Source organism: Propithecus coquereli, unplaced genomic scaffold, assembly GCF_000956105.1.
Source record: "Propithecus coquereli isolate 6110/MARCELLA unplaced genomic scaffold, Pcoq_1.0 Scaffold757, whole genome shotgun sequence".
Lineage (NCBI taxonomy): Eukaryota > Metazoa > Chordata > Mammalia > Primates > Indriidae > Propithecus > Propithecus coquereli.
In genome coordinates, this window is record NW_012153696.1 from 58,066 (window position 1) to 70,156 (window position 12,091).

Consider the following 12,091-nt stretch of genomic DNA (forward strand, 5'->3'; position numbering starts at 1 on the left):
GAAACAAATCGAATCTACAGAGCACGTCGTCCACCTCATGGAGGAGACTGGACATGGTGGTTTTCCTGTACCAAGATTTTGCTCTGACTAACTAACTTTTTAGGCTTATTACAATATGCAACTTGTGCTTACTTTGAAATAGCTAGCTAAAATGCACTTATATTTAACTTTGTGTCACTCAAATATATTGTTATAAAATGAAAAAATACCAAGAACCTAAATTTACTTTAATAACAGTAAAATGTGCATTTGAATATGCTTGTTAAGAGGGAAACATCCCTGGACGTCCTGACAGTTTCACCTCAGCACGTCTTGTCCTTGGGTGCTAATGACGTGGGTTAGGATTCAAGACTCTTTCTGAAGGTGGTGAGTATGTCCTGTTTCCTTTCTCTTTCCCTGTCCCCCAACAGTTGCGGATAACCGTCTGGTCCTTGTGCACAAAATCTGTATCTTACATCAAATACCCTAAAGCTTGTCAGCAGGGTAAGTCTGCCAGCGCTACTCGAAAGCCATCTCTTTGCAGCTATTTTGGGGTTTTTGACAATTTTGTCATGGAACATTTCAACAGGCAAAGGTAGCTCAACAACACACAACTCCTAGCCAGTCTTTTTTCCTCTATACCCACCCCACCCCTTGGGTTATTTTAAAGTGTGTCCCAGACCTCCTAATACTTCATCTGCAGATATTCCATATGTATCTCTAAAAGACAAGAGTTCCCCTTGAAAACATGAGCACCGTGACTAAAGAGGACGCTGTTTGAGACCTCAACGACAGTGGTGTTCAGGGGAGCCCCTTGACCCCGTCCCGGCACTGGGAGTTCAGGTCCCTGTCAGGACACACCCCAAGCATCCTGTTCTGAACGTCACATCTCTCACTCTTCTGTTGGCTAAATCTGATCTCCTGGTAAAGGGGAGAGCACACCTGTCACCTCTGGGCCTCCCAGAGGAGGGATCAGTGACAGCTGTCCCCTGTCAAAGCCTCTGAGCCATCTGGCAGAAAGGTGGGCTGTGGCCACCACCAGTGAGATTGAACGGGACAGCGTCGGACTGGCGGGATGCAGCCCCGGCAAGTCGTGAATTACAGCGAGGCGTCCCCTTCCATGGGCGGAAGGAAGTCTCACCATTTGAGTGATGTTTCCATTTTTCCCTGTTGCTGTCAGCAATTTGCAAACTGCATTCGAGTGAGATGCAAGTGCACATTTATTTTTATAGTTTGAATCTTAGTGTCTCTTCTAGAGGAGATACACATTCTTGAGTGGACAGAATAGTTATATTATTCAGGGGCTTTTTTACTCAGGAAGTATGAATTTTGGCTTAGGACTTTTTAAGCTAATACAGAACTGGGAAATATAGTTTTTTTTCAACCTGAGTATTTTTCACATTTTCATCTTAAATTTACTTCTTGCAAATAATTAAACTCAAAAATGAGAATAAGGAATGTTGCAGCAAGCTGGCCTTTGCCCAGCCGGAAGCATCCCCAGATGTCCCGCGGCTATAAATTTGGTCATCCCGAGACACTGCATGTTTTCCAGTATAGTTTGTGATCCCTCGGGGTCAGGTGACTTGGCGTTCCTCGCACGTCAGTCGTCTGTGTGTGCACGGGCCTCGCCCGGTTTTGGCTGTGCTGTGAGGGGACCAGACCACAGCTCTCCGCAGCGGGTGTTCGCGTCTGTCTGCAGAGACGCGGGCGCAGGTGGTCTGTGTGGTTTCCCTTCCTCTTCCCTCTGCCTGCTGCTCATTCTTCTTGACGAGCATGGCTGTGGCCTCTCTCTCCCAGCGCACTTTCCTCTCTGGGGCAGGAATCACCTTTACCAGGGACGGCCGCCACATGGCGCTGGCGGAGCGACGCGACTGCAAAGATTACGTGAGCGTCTTCGTCTGCAGTGACTGGCAGCTCCTGAGGGTGAGGCGTTCTCCCCCAGCGGGGCACGCAGATACCACATTGACGGGAGAGGGAATGGCGCGCCGTGGATGTTCCTTAAGGTTCCAGGGACCTTGGTACAATACGGAGCAGTGCGCCTCGTATTGCCGAAGGGCAGGTTGCTGGGAGTCCCTGCAGGTGACACCCGGCGGTGTGTGCGGGGCTCGGTGGAAGTGGTGCGTGGTGGTGCGTTGGATGTTAATGTGCTGTCAACAGGGAGCCTTTTTCCTTTCCCGTGAGTGTGACTGGCATTTGCATATGTGCGAGCTGCATCGGGAGGTGGAGCAAAGTTCAAGTTCACGTGACTGAGGGCCTGCGTGGGGAGACGCTTCCAGGTGCCGCTTCCAGGTGTCCAGGCACAGAGAGCAGAGCTGAGCACGGTTTCAGCACGACCCCGGGTTAGGCAGAGAGACCGCCAGGATGCTGAGCGCAGACCAGGGAATGCCCCAAAGGGACCTGTCTGAGTGGGTCTGGAAGGAGCGGCCCTGCCGGGCAAGAGGGCAGCAGTGCCCGCGTGTGCAGGCTCGTCCAGACCGTGGCCGGGGCGCCGCTCCCCGGCTGGCGCGATGCTGGCACGTGTGCTGTGCTGTGCTGAAGTTCAGGGATTTAATGCACTTACTAGGATAGAGGAGTAGAGATTTCATCCATTTCTATATAAGAAAATTAAGTGCTGAATGTGTTAAAAAATCAGTTATCAAATAAATGCAATTATTTATGTAAGGAAATATTTTCACATTTTAATCTGTTTTTCCCTCCTGTCCTTGGAAGCACTTTGATACGGACACCCAGGATCTCGCAGGGATCGAGTGGGCCCCGAACGGCTGTGTGCTGGCCGTGTGGGACACCTGCCTGGAGGTAGGAAGATGCCCGGGTGACACGTGCGCTTGTAAGGGGCTTTACCTGCACGGCTGTAGCGCTCTCTGAATGCAGCAACATGGTTAGCTTTCTCTCATTTCAAACAAGTCGAACTTCCATCAGCAAGTCATTAGATTCATATCCCAATGTCCCCTTTTTCTGCATGCCGATGTCACTGTTTCTCTAGGGGTGATCTCAATTCTGGCTGATCATCTAGAACTTTCCCACGGCTGTGGAGGACAGTTGCTGCTGTCTGCGCGGGCCCCGCTCTGCAGCGGCCAAGTCTGTGACGTGTCCAGGTGAGTGTGGCGCATTTGCAGATAACGGCGGGATGTCTCGTCCGCAGTACAAGGTCCTGCTCTACTCCCTCGACGGCCGGCTCTTGTCAGCGTTCTGCGCGTACGAGTGGTCCCTGGGCGTCAAGTCTGTGGCCTGGAGCCCCAGCAGTCAGTTCCTGGCGGTTGGCAGCTACGACGGAAAGGTGGGGACCAGGGCGGGGCGCTGGTGAGACCCGACAGAGCGCTGGGCCGGGCGTGCGCTCACCCTCGCGTGGTCCCTGCTCAGGTGCGCATCCTCAACCACGTGACTTGGAAAATGATCACGGAGTTTGGGCATCCTGCAGCCGTCAGCAATCCCAAGACAGTGAGTGTGCAGTGCGTGTCTCTGCCAAGCGGTGTTCTGGGTGGGGGGCTGCTTCTCCACTTGGCGTTATTTATTGTGACGTATTTTTAACGGGGACTTACGTCACCATAAACTTTTGCTAGTGTAACCTTTCCAGAGCCCGACTTTCCCAGTGGCCTTTGTCCTTCCTGTCCACGTTGGCCAAGGGGTCTGAAGTGGGCCCCTTGCCCAGCTCTTCCCTCCCCCTCATCCCAGCCCAGATGTGTCCTTCCTGGTCTTTCCAGATGCAGGTGGCTGACAGACCCCCTGGCCCTGCCCCTGTGGTGGGGGCAGGGCAGCCAGGGCTGGGGCAGGGAGAGCTGGGTGACTCCCTGGGGTGGCAGGGGGTGGTCGCCAGCCAGCAGGCACTGGATGGATGAGGCCTGGGCAGGGAGCACAGCAGGCCGAGAGAATGGGAGGTCCTAAGGTCCTGGGGCACGTCCCTCTGTTCAGGGGGCATTGGCAAGTGCCCACGGCGAGTGCCTCCTGCCCGCCGGGCACTGCGCTGGGGGAGAGCAGGGAACAAAGACAAACCCATTAATGAGACCTGGTAGAGCCAGGCTAGAGGTGGTGAGGAGGACGGCGAGGGGCTGGGGGCCGTATGCACAAGGTGAGGCTGTTCTAAGTGAAGGCCAGAAGGAGTTTCAGGCAGAGGGGACTGCCCAGGAGGGTGGTGGCTCTGGAGCAGCCAGGGCCAGGCGGCCGTGCAGGTGAGGAGGGAGCCAGGGTGCAGGCTGACCAGGCGGGCTGGGGAGGTCTGCCTGCACTCCTGCCGTCCTGCAAACCCGGCTTCAGAAACGCAGATCTGCCCGGCCAGGGCTGCCCGCCTTCCCCCAGCCGTGCCGCTGGCCTTCGCTCGCCAGGCTCTCGGCCAAGGATGCCCCTCCTCAGGTCTCTTTGCTGCCCCCGGGCCTGTCCACCGCCCTGGCCTCTCGCGAGCTTTCTCTCTGTCACTAATGGCGACGGAAAGGCTGGCACGGGCTCCCTCGGTGAATGACGGGCCGCACGCGTGCAGGGGCTTCCTGTCCCTCAGTACGCACTTGCGCATCTGCCGCCTTGTTTCTTAAAGGGCAGACCCTGCCCTAGGACCTGAGGGCCGGTGGGTGATCTCGCCTCCCGGGAGGGGGCTCACGCTTCCGTCTCCCCCGAGATGGTGGGCCCGGTGTTGACGCCACGCGCCCCTGCGGGCACTGGCCGTGTGTCTCCTCGGCCCCGCCACCCGTCGTGAGGCGGGCAGTGGGCAGTGGCAGCCGCGCTGTGTCTTTCAGGTCGTGTATAAGGAAGCCCAGAAGAGCCCGAAACTGGGGCTGGGCCGCCTGCCCTTCCCGCCCCCCAGGGCCACCTCGGAAAGTAAATGTAAGTAGCCCCTGAAGGTACTTGTTTTCTTTTTTTTTTTTAAATGCAAATGATTCCTCTTTGTCCAGGTAAATTTCAGATGTCCTGTATATTTTTCCTTTCCCGTGCTACCTCATAGCCAGTGTGTCTCTCAACCCATCGATCCTGAGATTATTTGGAACCTGAAGTATTTGGTCGGCCACCGAGGCACCATTTTTGCTGATGGAATATAAGTTTTGACAGCTGGTGTCTGTCAGCTGAGGGCAGGGCCTTTTAGTGAGACACAGAGGGCATCAGGGTGCCGGTGGTCAGGAGGGCAGATGCAGGAGCACCGTGGCCTGGCTCTGAATCTGCCCGTGCCTCAGTTTCCTCATCTCTAAAATGGGCACAGTGGAACCACCCACTCAACAGGGCCACTGGGGACATCGAGAGTTTCCGGCTAGAGGAGTGGCTGGGTTAGCACGAGGCCCGCAGGCGCCCGGGTGGGAGGGAGCGGGAGCCAGGCTGCGCTGCGCACACCCACTTCGCTGTCAGGGCGCAGCCTCTGCTTCTGGTTTGCAGTGGGCGCTCTGCACCTGCAAAGCCTAAAAATAGCATATGCCAGTTGAGGTTGGGGCAGATTGTAAACTAAAATGCCGGAAGTGGATAGAGAAAAACAAACGCTGAGATGTTTGGGCTGCTGAGACCGTCGCTGGGTCGGGGGTGGTCCCGGAGCTTGTCCCGGTACCGCTGGGGCTCGAGAGGCTGCGGTGTCCACCTCGATCCCAGGTCAGGGCCTTGCAGGGAACAGCACCGCCCTCCCCAAGGGGCTCGCGGTCGGGCCTCTCACTGTGGCCACCAGGCTCCGTTCAGCCCTGATTGGCTCCAGGGAGCATTTTCCTTCCCTTTGAACTGAGGCGCCTCCTCCCGCCGTGGGCACGGAAGCATCTCAGACGTCATCTGAAAGATGACGATGGCATGTTCTCCCTTCGGTATCCTAGATGAGATCGCCTCCGTGCCAGCCTCCTTGCAGACTCTGAAGCCTCTTACTGACAGAGCGAACCCTAAAATTGGCGTGGGAATGCTGGCCTTTAGTCCCGACAGCTACTTCCTGGCGACGCGGAACGGTCAGTGCCCCCACAGGTGCTGCCCGTCCAGCCACCGTGTCCTTTGGCAGCAGCCATAGAAACAGCTGGGAGAGATCAAGTGAGGGTTCCCCACACGCTGCCTCTTCCCACTTTGCTGCTGGAGTAGCAACAGTTCTGCCCGCAGAAGCTTCTAGAGGAGCAGGGCCTCATCTTTGTCACGGTGACGGGCTAACACGCCAGCTCAGGCGCCCTCACCTCTTGCTCACTTCTCCCTCTTCACTGGGGGAAGCAGGGCCCCGTGCAAACTGCAGCCTGTGGGCCTGTTTTTAAGAATGATTTTCACGTTTGTAAAGGGTTGTAAAAAGAAAGCAAAGCGAGGAGAAACGTGAGTCTGTCCTCTAAAGCCTGAGGCTTCGCTCTCCGGCCCTGGTGCCCTGCACCCGTCCACCCCCTCGCCTCCCACCCTGAGCTGAACGGCACAGCAGAGGGCCGGGCCGGGCGGCCGTGACTCCAGCGCTCCTTCCTTCCTCCCTCAGACAACGTCCCCAACGCCGTCTGGGTCTGGGACATGCAGAAGCTGCGGCTGTTCGTGGTGCTCGAGCAGCTGTCCCCGGTGCGCTTGTTCCAGTGGGACCCGCAGCAGCCCCGGCTGGCCATCTGCACGGCGGGCAGCAAGGTCTACCTGTGGTCCCCGGCAGGCTGCGTGTCAGTGCAGGTGCCCGGGGAAGGTGAGTGCGCCGGGAGCCCTGGCAGCGGGTCCCGCGGCATCAGGCAGGCTGGCGAGTGAGCTCAAGTTGCTAAACCCGGCTGCCATCTGCAGAGCTGAGCGAGACCTGCTCCCGGCCTTTCCGTAAACCAAGTCTGGAGCCCAGGGGTACGCCGGACATGGGAAACCCGCAAGACAGAAGCAGCCCTACCCCAAGCTGAGGCGGCTTCAGGCTCTAGCCTGGCTCTACCCACACATAGGACGAGGGGCTGCCCTCACCCTGGGACCCTGGCCGCTCCTGCTCTAATCAGCTGGCCACCTGTGTCTCTCTAGGTGACTTTCCCGTGCTTTCGCTGTGCTGGCACTGCAGCGGGGACTCGCTGGCCCTCCTCAGCAAGGATCACTTCTGCCTCTGTTTCCTGGAGACCGAGGAGGGGGTCAGCCTGGCTGTCAGACAGCGGGACAGCCACACGTAGGATCTGTGCACACACCCATGTGGGAACGGAGCCACCTGCGTGCTGCCAGCATGGGAAGGGACGCACACGCCCTGGAGGTGCCCACCGTGAGGGTGCAAATTCAGTGACTGGGTTCTATTTTTCTATGGCAAGCCACTTTTGTAAATATGTATGGTATAAAACTGATTTTTATTTAAAATAAATATTTGATAATTTATACAATTGCTAGTGCTTGTTTTCTTGAAAGGTTTAGGACACGGGAAGTTTTTCTTGGTTAATCTTAAATTTCTGGTTCAGTCTTAAGCAGGATGGATGGACAACCTTAAATAGTCCAGCCCCTGCGGCCGGGCTCCCCTCTAGACAGACCTGGCTCTGCTCTGGCTCCCGCTCAGTCCCTGGTGCCTTAGGAAAGTGGCGTGGATTTCCACGGGGCAGGTGCGGCCTCCCTGTGGTCGGACTCACTGTGGAGTGCAGGGAGGGCAGCCGCAGCACCCGAGGGCAGTGCTCCCCTCGGGCAGGGAGCTGCAGGTTCCAGAGCAGTTGGTCAAGGCCGGGTCCCTCACCTAAGTTGGTTCCGCAGGGAGTCAGTCTGGCGGCCACTCAGACTTGAGAACCAATGCCCGCGGGCGCCCACCCTGGCTGTCTGCAGGAGGCACCTAGGCCACCGAACAATCCCATCAGTCTCTCCAGCAGGTGCTGGGCAGGCAGCCAGGCTCTCGCACTACAGGTGGATGGATGAGGATTGCAAACCTAGGCTGTTTGCGTACTGTTACGTCTTTCTGTAAAGGGAAGAGCTGTACCCAGTAAGCACCAGTCTGTTAACTCAGAATCCCCATTACTGTTCATGCAGAGCCGAGCTCAAGCTGCAAATTAAACTCATTTAAGAGGCACTTTCTTGGTTGTTGCACCTACTTTAATAACAGTAACTTCAAAAAAGGAACAACATCCATTGGTTCTAAACGTCTTTACAAAGAGACCGAAAACAAAGGCTAAAGTCCCAGAGGCGGGCTTGATGGGTCTTGCAGGCTACTGCATTCTGATCACAACCATGCCAGTCAGCTTAAAGCTACAACGGAGTCGTAAGTGGAAGGAAGAAACTGATTTATCAGCAAATGCGTCCAGTACACAAGCAAGCAGCACGTGGTTGCAGGCAGGTATGTGGGGTCCCCGCGTGGAAATCGTCCCCAGGAGCTGATAGAGCCTGGCAGCTACGGCGCTGTGGAACCAGGGCAGGCATTAGCTGCCTCGTAAGGATCTGATGTGGTTCCTTTTCCTAAAGTGCATTCTTTAAAAAGCAAAGTACCCAACTCCCTTTTAAGTATGAATATAACAATATACAAACTCAGAACACACTTGTCAAGACGGTGTGCAAAACCAAGGTGACTATCTCAAATTAATAAATTGTCTTAAAATGATTTTCTGTAAACCTTTTTGGGCCTGGGAAAGATGCCGTAAGTATTAACACAACTTGGATTAATTTTAGAAAGTGTGACTTGGATCAAACACACTTACAAAAGAACAATTATTCGTTCAGGAGCTGACAAGGCACAGACTGTATCTTGCTTAGTTAACCAGTCTGCTGGCGTCTTTTCTATTAGCTTTTAAAAAAATGGATTAAATTTCAAAATACAAAATTTGACACCAAGTGTAAACGTATTTGCAACTGCAGGCACTATAGATGCTAGGTGCCTCCACGTGTAACGCTCTACGCGGCTGAGGCAGTGGCGGGGATGCTGGCAGGATCCCAGCGTGCTGCAGTGGGCGGGATGGGCAGAACCACAAGAAGCCAAGTAGACACTCAGGAAAACGCCAGAACTGAAGTCACAGAAGATGGGACACCAGCAGTGCAATGACAGCGAGATTTGCTTTTGTCTGTAGCTCATACGGCAGATGTCCGACATCCAACTGAACATATATAATTCACCTTACTATTCTAATTGCACTCAGACCTCCAAAGGTAAAGGACCCCACCCCCACCGTCCTGCCAGCTGGCAGCGGAGCTACATGAGGACTGGCAGGCTCCAGTCTCCATGTCGCCTTGGCTTTCTCAGGACAGAGAAGAGCTCCCAGAATACAGCCGGCTAAAAGCCTATTTTGCCTCTGGTCATGGAATAACCCAGTTTGGCCTCATTGTTGATGAAGGACATCAGGCCCACGTAGGTCTCGATGAGGAGGGGCCGTTCCAAGACCAGTACGCCGTTCCCTTGTCCTGGCAGAGGATTTTCTTTTTGGGCTTTTTTGACAGCCTGGATTAACAGAGCCTTGAAGCTTTCCAACTTTAAAGAGAGAGAAAAAACATGGAGCTTTAACCTTCAGGCAAGATGAGAGTAATCCATGACTATGAAAAGTTAGCATTTTGAGACACAAAAATCCTCCAAATTCCATGTGGCTCCTTGCCGGGCCCTCTGTCCCCTCGGAGGACACCCTAGGGCCCCTAAACTCAGCTCCTTAGCACAGCTCTCCAGGTAAGCCGAGAGCTTCCACGTGCTCACTGGTGACCGTGCAGCCAGTGCTTGCAGAGCCCTCATAGAGCTAAGTGGTTTTGCCACCTTAACCTACTTAATCCTTATCACAGCCTACCAGGTCAGTGACCAGGCCAAGCACACAGTGGGTAAGTGCAGGACCCACCCGGCTCTGGGCTCTGCTCCAGCACTGGCCCCAGGCCGCCGCTCCTGGTGAGTGTTCGGACTGATTGTCCTTTTTATTTAGTGTTTTTAGAGACAGGGTCTCGCTCTGTCACCTATGCTGGAGTGTAGTGCCAAGATCATAGCTCACTGCAGCCTTCAGCTCCCAGGCTCAAGTGATCCTCCCACCTCGGCCTCTGAGCAGCTGGGACTACAGGTGTGCACCACCCGCCCAGCTAGGCTCATGGCCTTGTGGCACAGCCCGGGGGTCTGCTGCCATTCCCTGAAGCCCATCTGGCCCTTCCCCAAGAGTCTCATCAGCAGCAAGGGGTCACCTTATGGAGCTGTGCTGACCAGCAGTAGCCACACGGGGCTACTTACAAAAATTAACTAAAATTTTTGAAAATTACAAGTTTGTGTCCTCATTGTTACTAGCCACATTTAAAGTGCTCAGTGCTATGTGTGGCCACCGTACTGGACAGCGCACATCTAGAACGTTTCTGTCACTGCTGCGCAGCGCGGCATTGCAGGTCTGTCTTCTCACCTGGCACAGAGATGCTGTCTTCTCATCGGCACCAGCCATTGGGTGTTCTATGAAAGTGGTGTAGGGTACGTTTGTGGACCACGGATTCCATCTGTTTATGAAGGAAGGGCGACTTTGCTTGTCCCACTGAATCCGAATCCCAAAACCTTCTCGCCTGACAAATCAGAAGAAATAACCAGACTTAACACGGCAGGCACAGCACTGTCATGGACAGTCTTGTCAGTTACGAGGCTATGACAGTAGAAAGCAGTTGCACATTTAAAGAAAGGATCTGACATTTCGCAATTGAAAATGGCTTGTGGATTTTAATAGTAACTGTAGTCTCCACTAACAATCGCTTTAACTACTATATTCTTAAGTACATTGTTTTGATTATGCTCAACAATCTTTACATGATTATTAAAAATTAATAAGAATACATTATAGATAGGCTAGCCCAATGAGTGACATTTTTGCAACTCTCCCTTTTTTTTTTTGAGACAGGGTCTTGCTCTGTTGCCCAGCCTAGAGTGCAGCCTAGCTCACAGCAACCTCAAACTCCTGGGCTCAAGTGATCCTCTTGCCTCGGCCTCCCGACTAGCTGGGACTACAGACGTGCACCACCACCCAGCTAATTTTTTCTATTTTTAGTAGAGACAGGGTCTCGCTCTTGCCCAGGCTGATCTCAAACTCCTGAACTCAAGCCATCCTCCCACCTTGGCTTCCCAGAGTGCTGTGATTACAGGTGTGAGCCACCGCGCCTGGCCTCCTTTTCCTTAATGTCATATTAAAATGTTGGTTAAAATCTGTATTCATGTTAGCTCAGCTCTCTGAATTCCCTATCCAAATCTCTACATCAAAAAGTTTTAGTTTACTAATGTCTGGGTTTCTCGTATTTCAGAAAATTCTCCCAAAGAGAGAAGATCAACTCTTGAAAGTTTGCCATTAAATATTTTCAAATTTATCCAACTTTTAGTGACATCTATCCATTAAAGTAACACTCTACTTTTCTCTTTTAAAATTTAACCCCAGCAAGACCTGACATGCCACACAATCCTTTCCTGGCTGGATAAGATGCAGAGTTTGGCCCCTGCCTGAAGAATATCCTAGTTCGCTTTTAACACGTTGGGTCATACTTCGATAGATCCTTAACTCACGCAAGTCATCTTTACTACAAGCCTAACTGCTGTCTTTTGTGCCAGAATTCCTTTTAATGCACTCAACTGCCCAGAAGTCACTTGCTTCTATTTTAAGGAACTTCCCATTGATTTTTGAAGCAAAGGCCTTTATCTTTCTAGATGATGGCAGATGCGAGAATAACACATGGGAGCTGACTTTACACGGGTTGAATTATATGGTCTTCTGTGGCCCTGAAGTCCAGCGGCACTGGACTCTGAGCAGACTCACTTGTTGAGCGATTTAGGGGGAAACTGGAATTCCCCGTAGGAGATGGTGTCCACTGCGTTGAGCGCTATGCGGACCACCTGCTGGCACTGCAGACTGATGAAGTCGTACTTGCAGATAAGCATCGACTGCTCCGTGACCAGCACCAGCCGCTCCTTCTCGTTGTTCCAGTGGTCCACCCTGGAAGCGGAGTGGCCTCAGTCCAAGCGGCCGTGTCTGGTCAGCCACCCCAAGGCCCAGCCGCCAGGGCCGAGGCCAGCCGGCGCGTCCTCCCGGCAGGGCGACAGCAGGGGCACGCGCGGACACCCAGCGCCGCGAGCGAGCGCACCCTGGCTCCCCGGGAGGCCCTCCCGCCTGGAGGTCCCAGCAAGGTGGCCGCGGACGGGGCCTCGGGGCGGTCCCCCCAAGGGCAGCGGGCAGCCCCGGCTTACTCGGTCAGCAGCCACACCCCCTGGATCTCGCCGTCCTCCACGGGCCGGACCACCACGCGGATCTCCTCCACCGCCTGCTCGATGGTGCCGGGCTGGGCGAGGGCAGAGGTC

At 54.2% G+C, this 12,091-nt stretch overlaps 2 protein-coding genes across 2 annotated transcripts in view; one reads left to right on the forward strand and one right to left on the reverse strand.

Moving 5' to 3' along the window:
• WRAP73 (WD repeat containing, antisense to TP73) overlaps positions 1-7,143 on the forward strand; it is a 16,417-nt gene extending 9,274 nt beyond the window's left edge. Inside the window, exons 2-10 of the mRNA XM_012662209.1 lie at positions 411-483; positions 1,799-1,902; positions 2,689-2,775; positions 3,122-3,256; positions 3,340-3,417; positions 4,704-4,791; positions 5,751-5,876; positions 6,374-6,565; positions 6,877-7,143. Coding sequence (XP_012517663.1) covers positions 411-483; positions 1,799-1,902; positions 2,689-2,775; positions 3,122-3,256; positions 3,340-3,417; positions 4,704-4,791; positions 5,751-5,876; positions 6,374-6,565; positions 6,877-7,019 — 1,026 coding nt within the window. The 3' untranslated portion in view covers positions 7,020-7,143. The remainder of the gene's footprint in view (positions 1-410; positions 484-1,798; positions 1,903-2,688; positions 2,776-3,121; positions 3,257-3,339; positions 3,418-4,703; positions 4,792-5,750; positions 5,877-6,373; positions 6,566-6,876) is intronic.
• A 740-nt stretch (positions 7,144-7,883) lies between these two features.
• TPRG1L (tumor protein p63 regulated 1-like) overlaps positions 7,884-12,091 on the reverse strand; it is a 4,541-nt gene continuing 333 nt past the window's right edge. Inside the window, exons 2-5 of the mRNA XM_012662206.1 lie at positions 11,981-12,072; positions 11,553-11,729; positions 10,167-10,320; positions 7,884-9,274 (exon numbers count right to left, since the gene is read on the reverse strand). Of these exons, the coding sequence (XP_012517660.1) occupies positions 9,080-9,274; positions 10,167-10,320; positions 11,553-11,729; positions 11,981-12,072 (618 nt within the window). The 3' untranslated portion in view covers positions 7,884-9,079. The remainder of the gene's footprint in view (positions 9,275-10,166; positions 10,321-11,552; positions 11,730-11,980; positions 12,073-12,091) is intronic.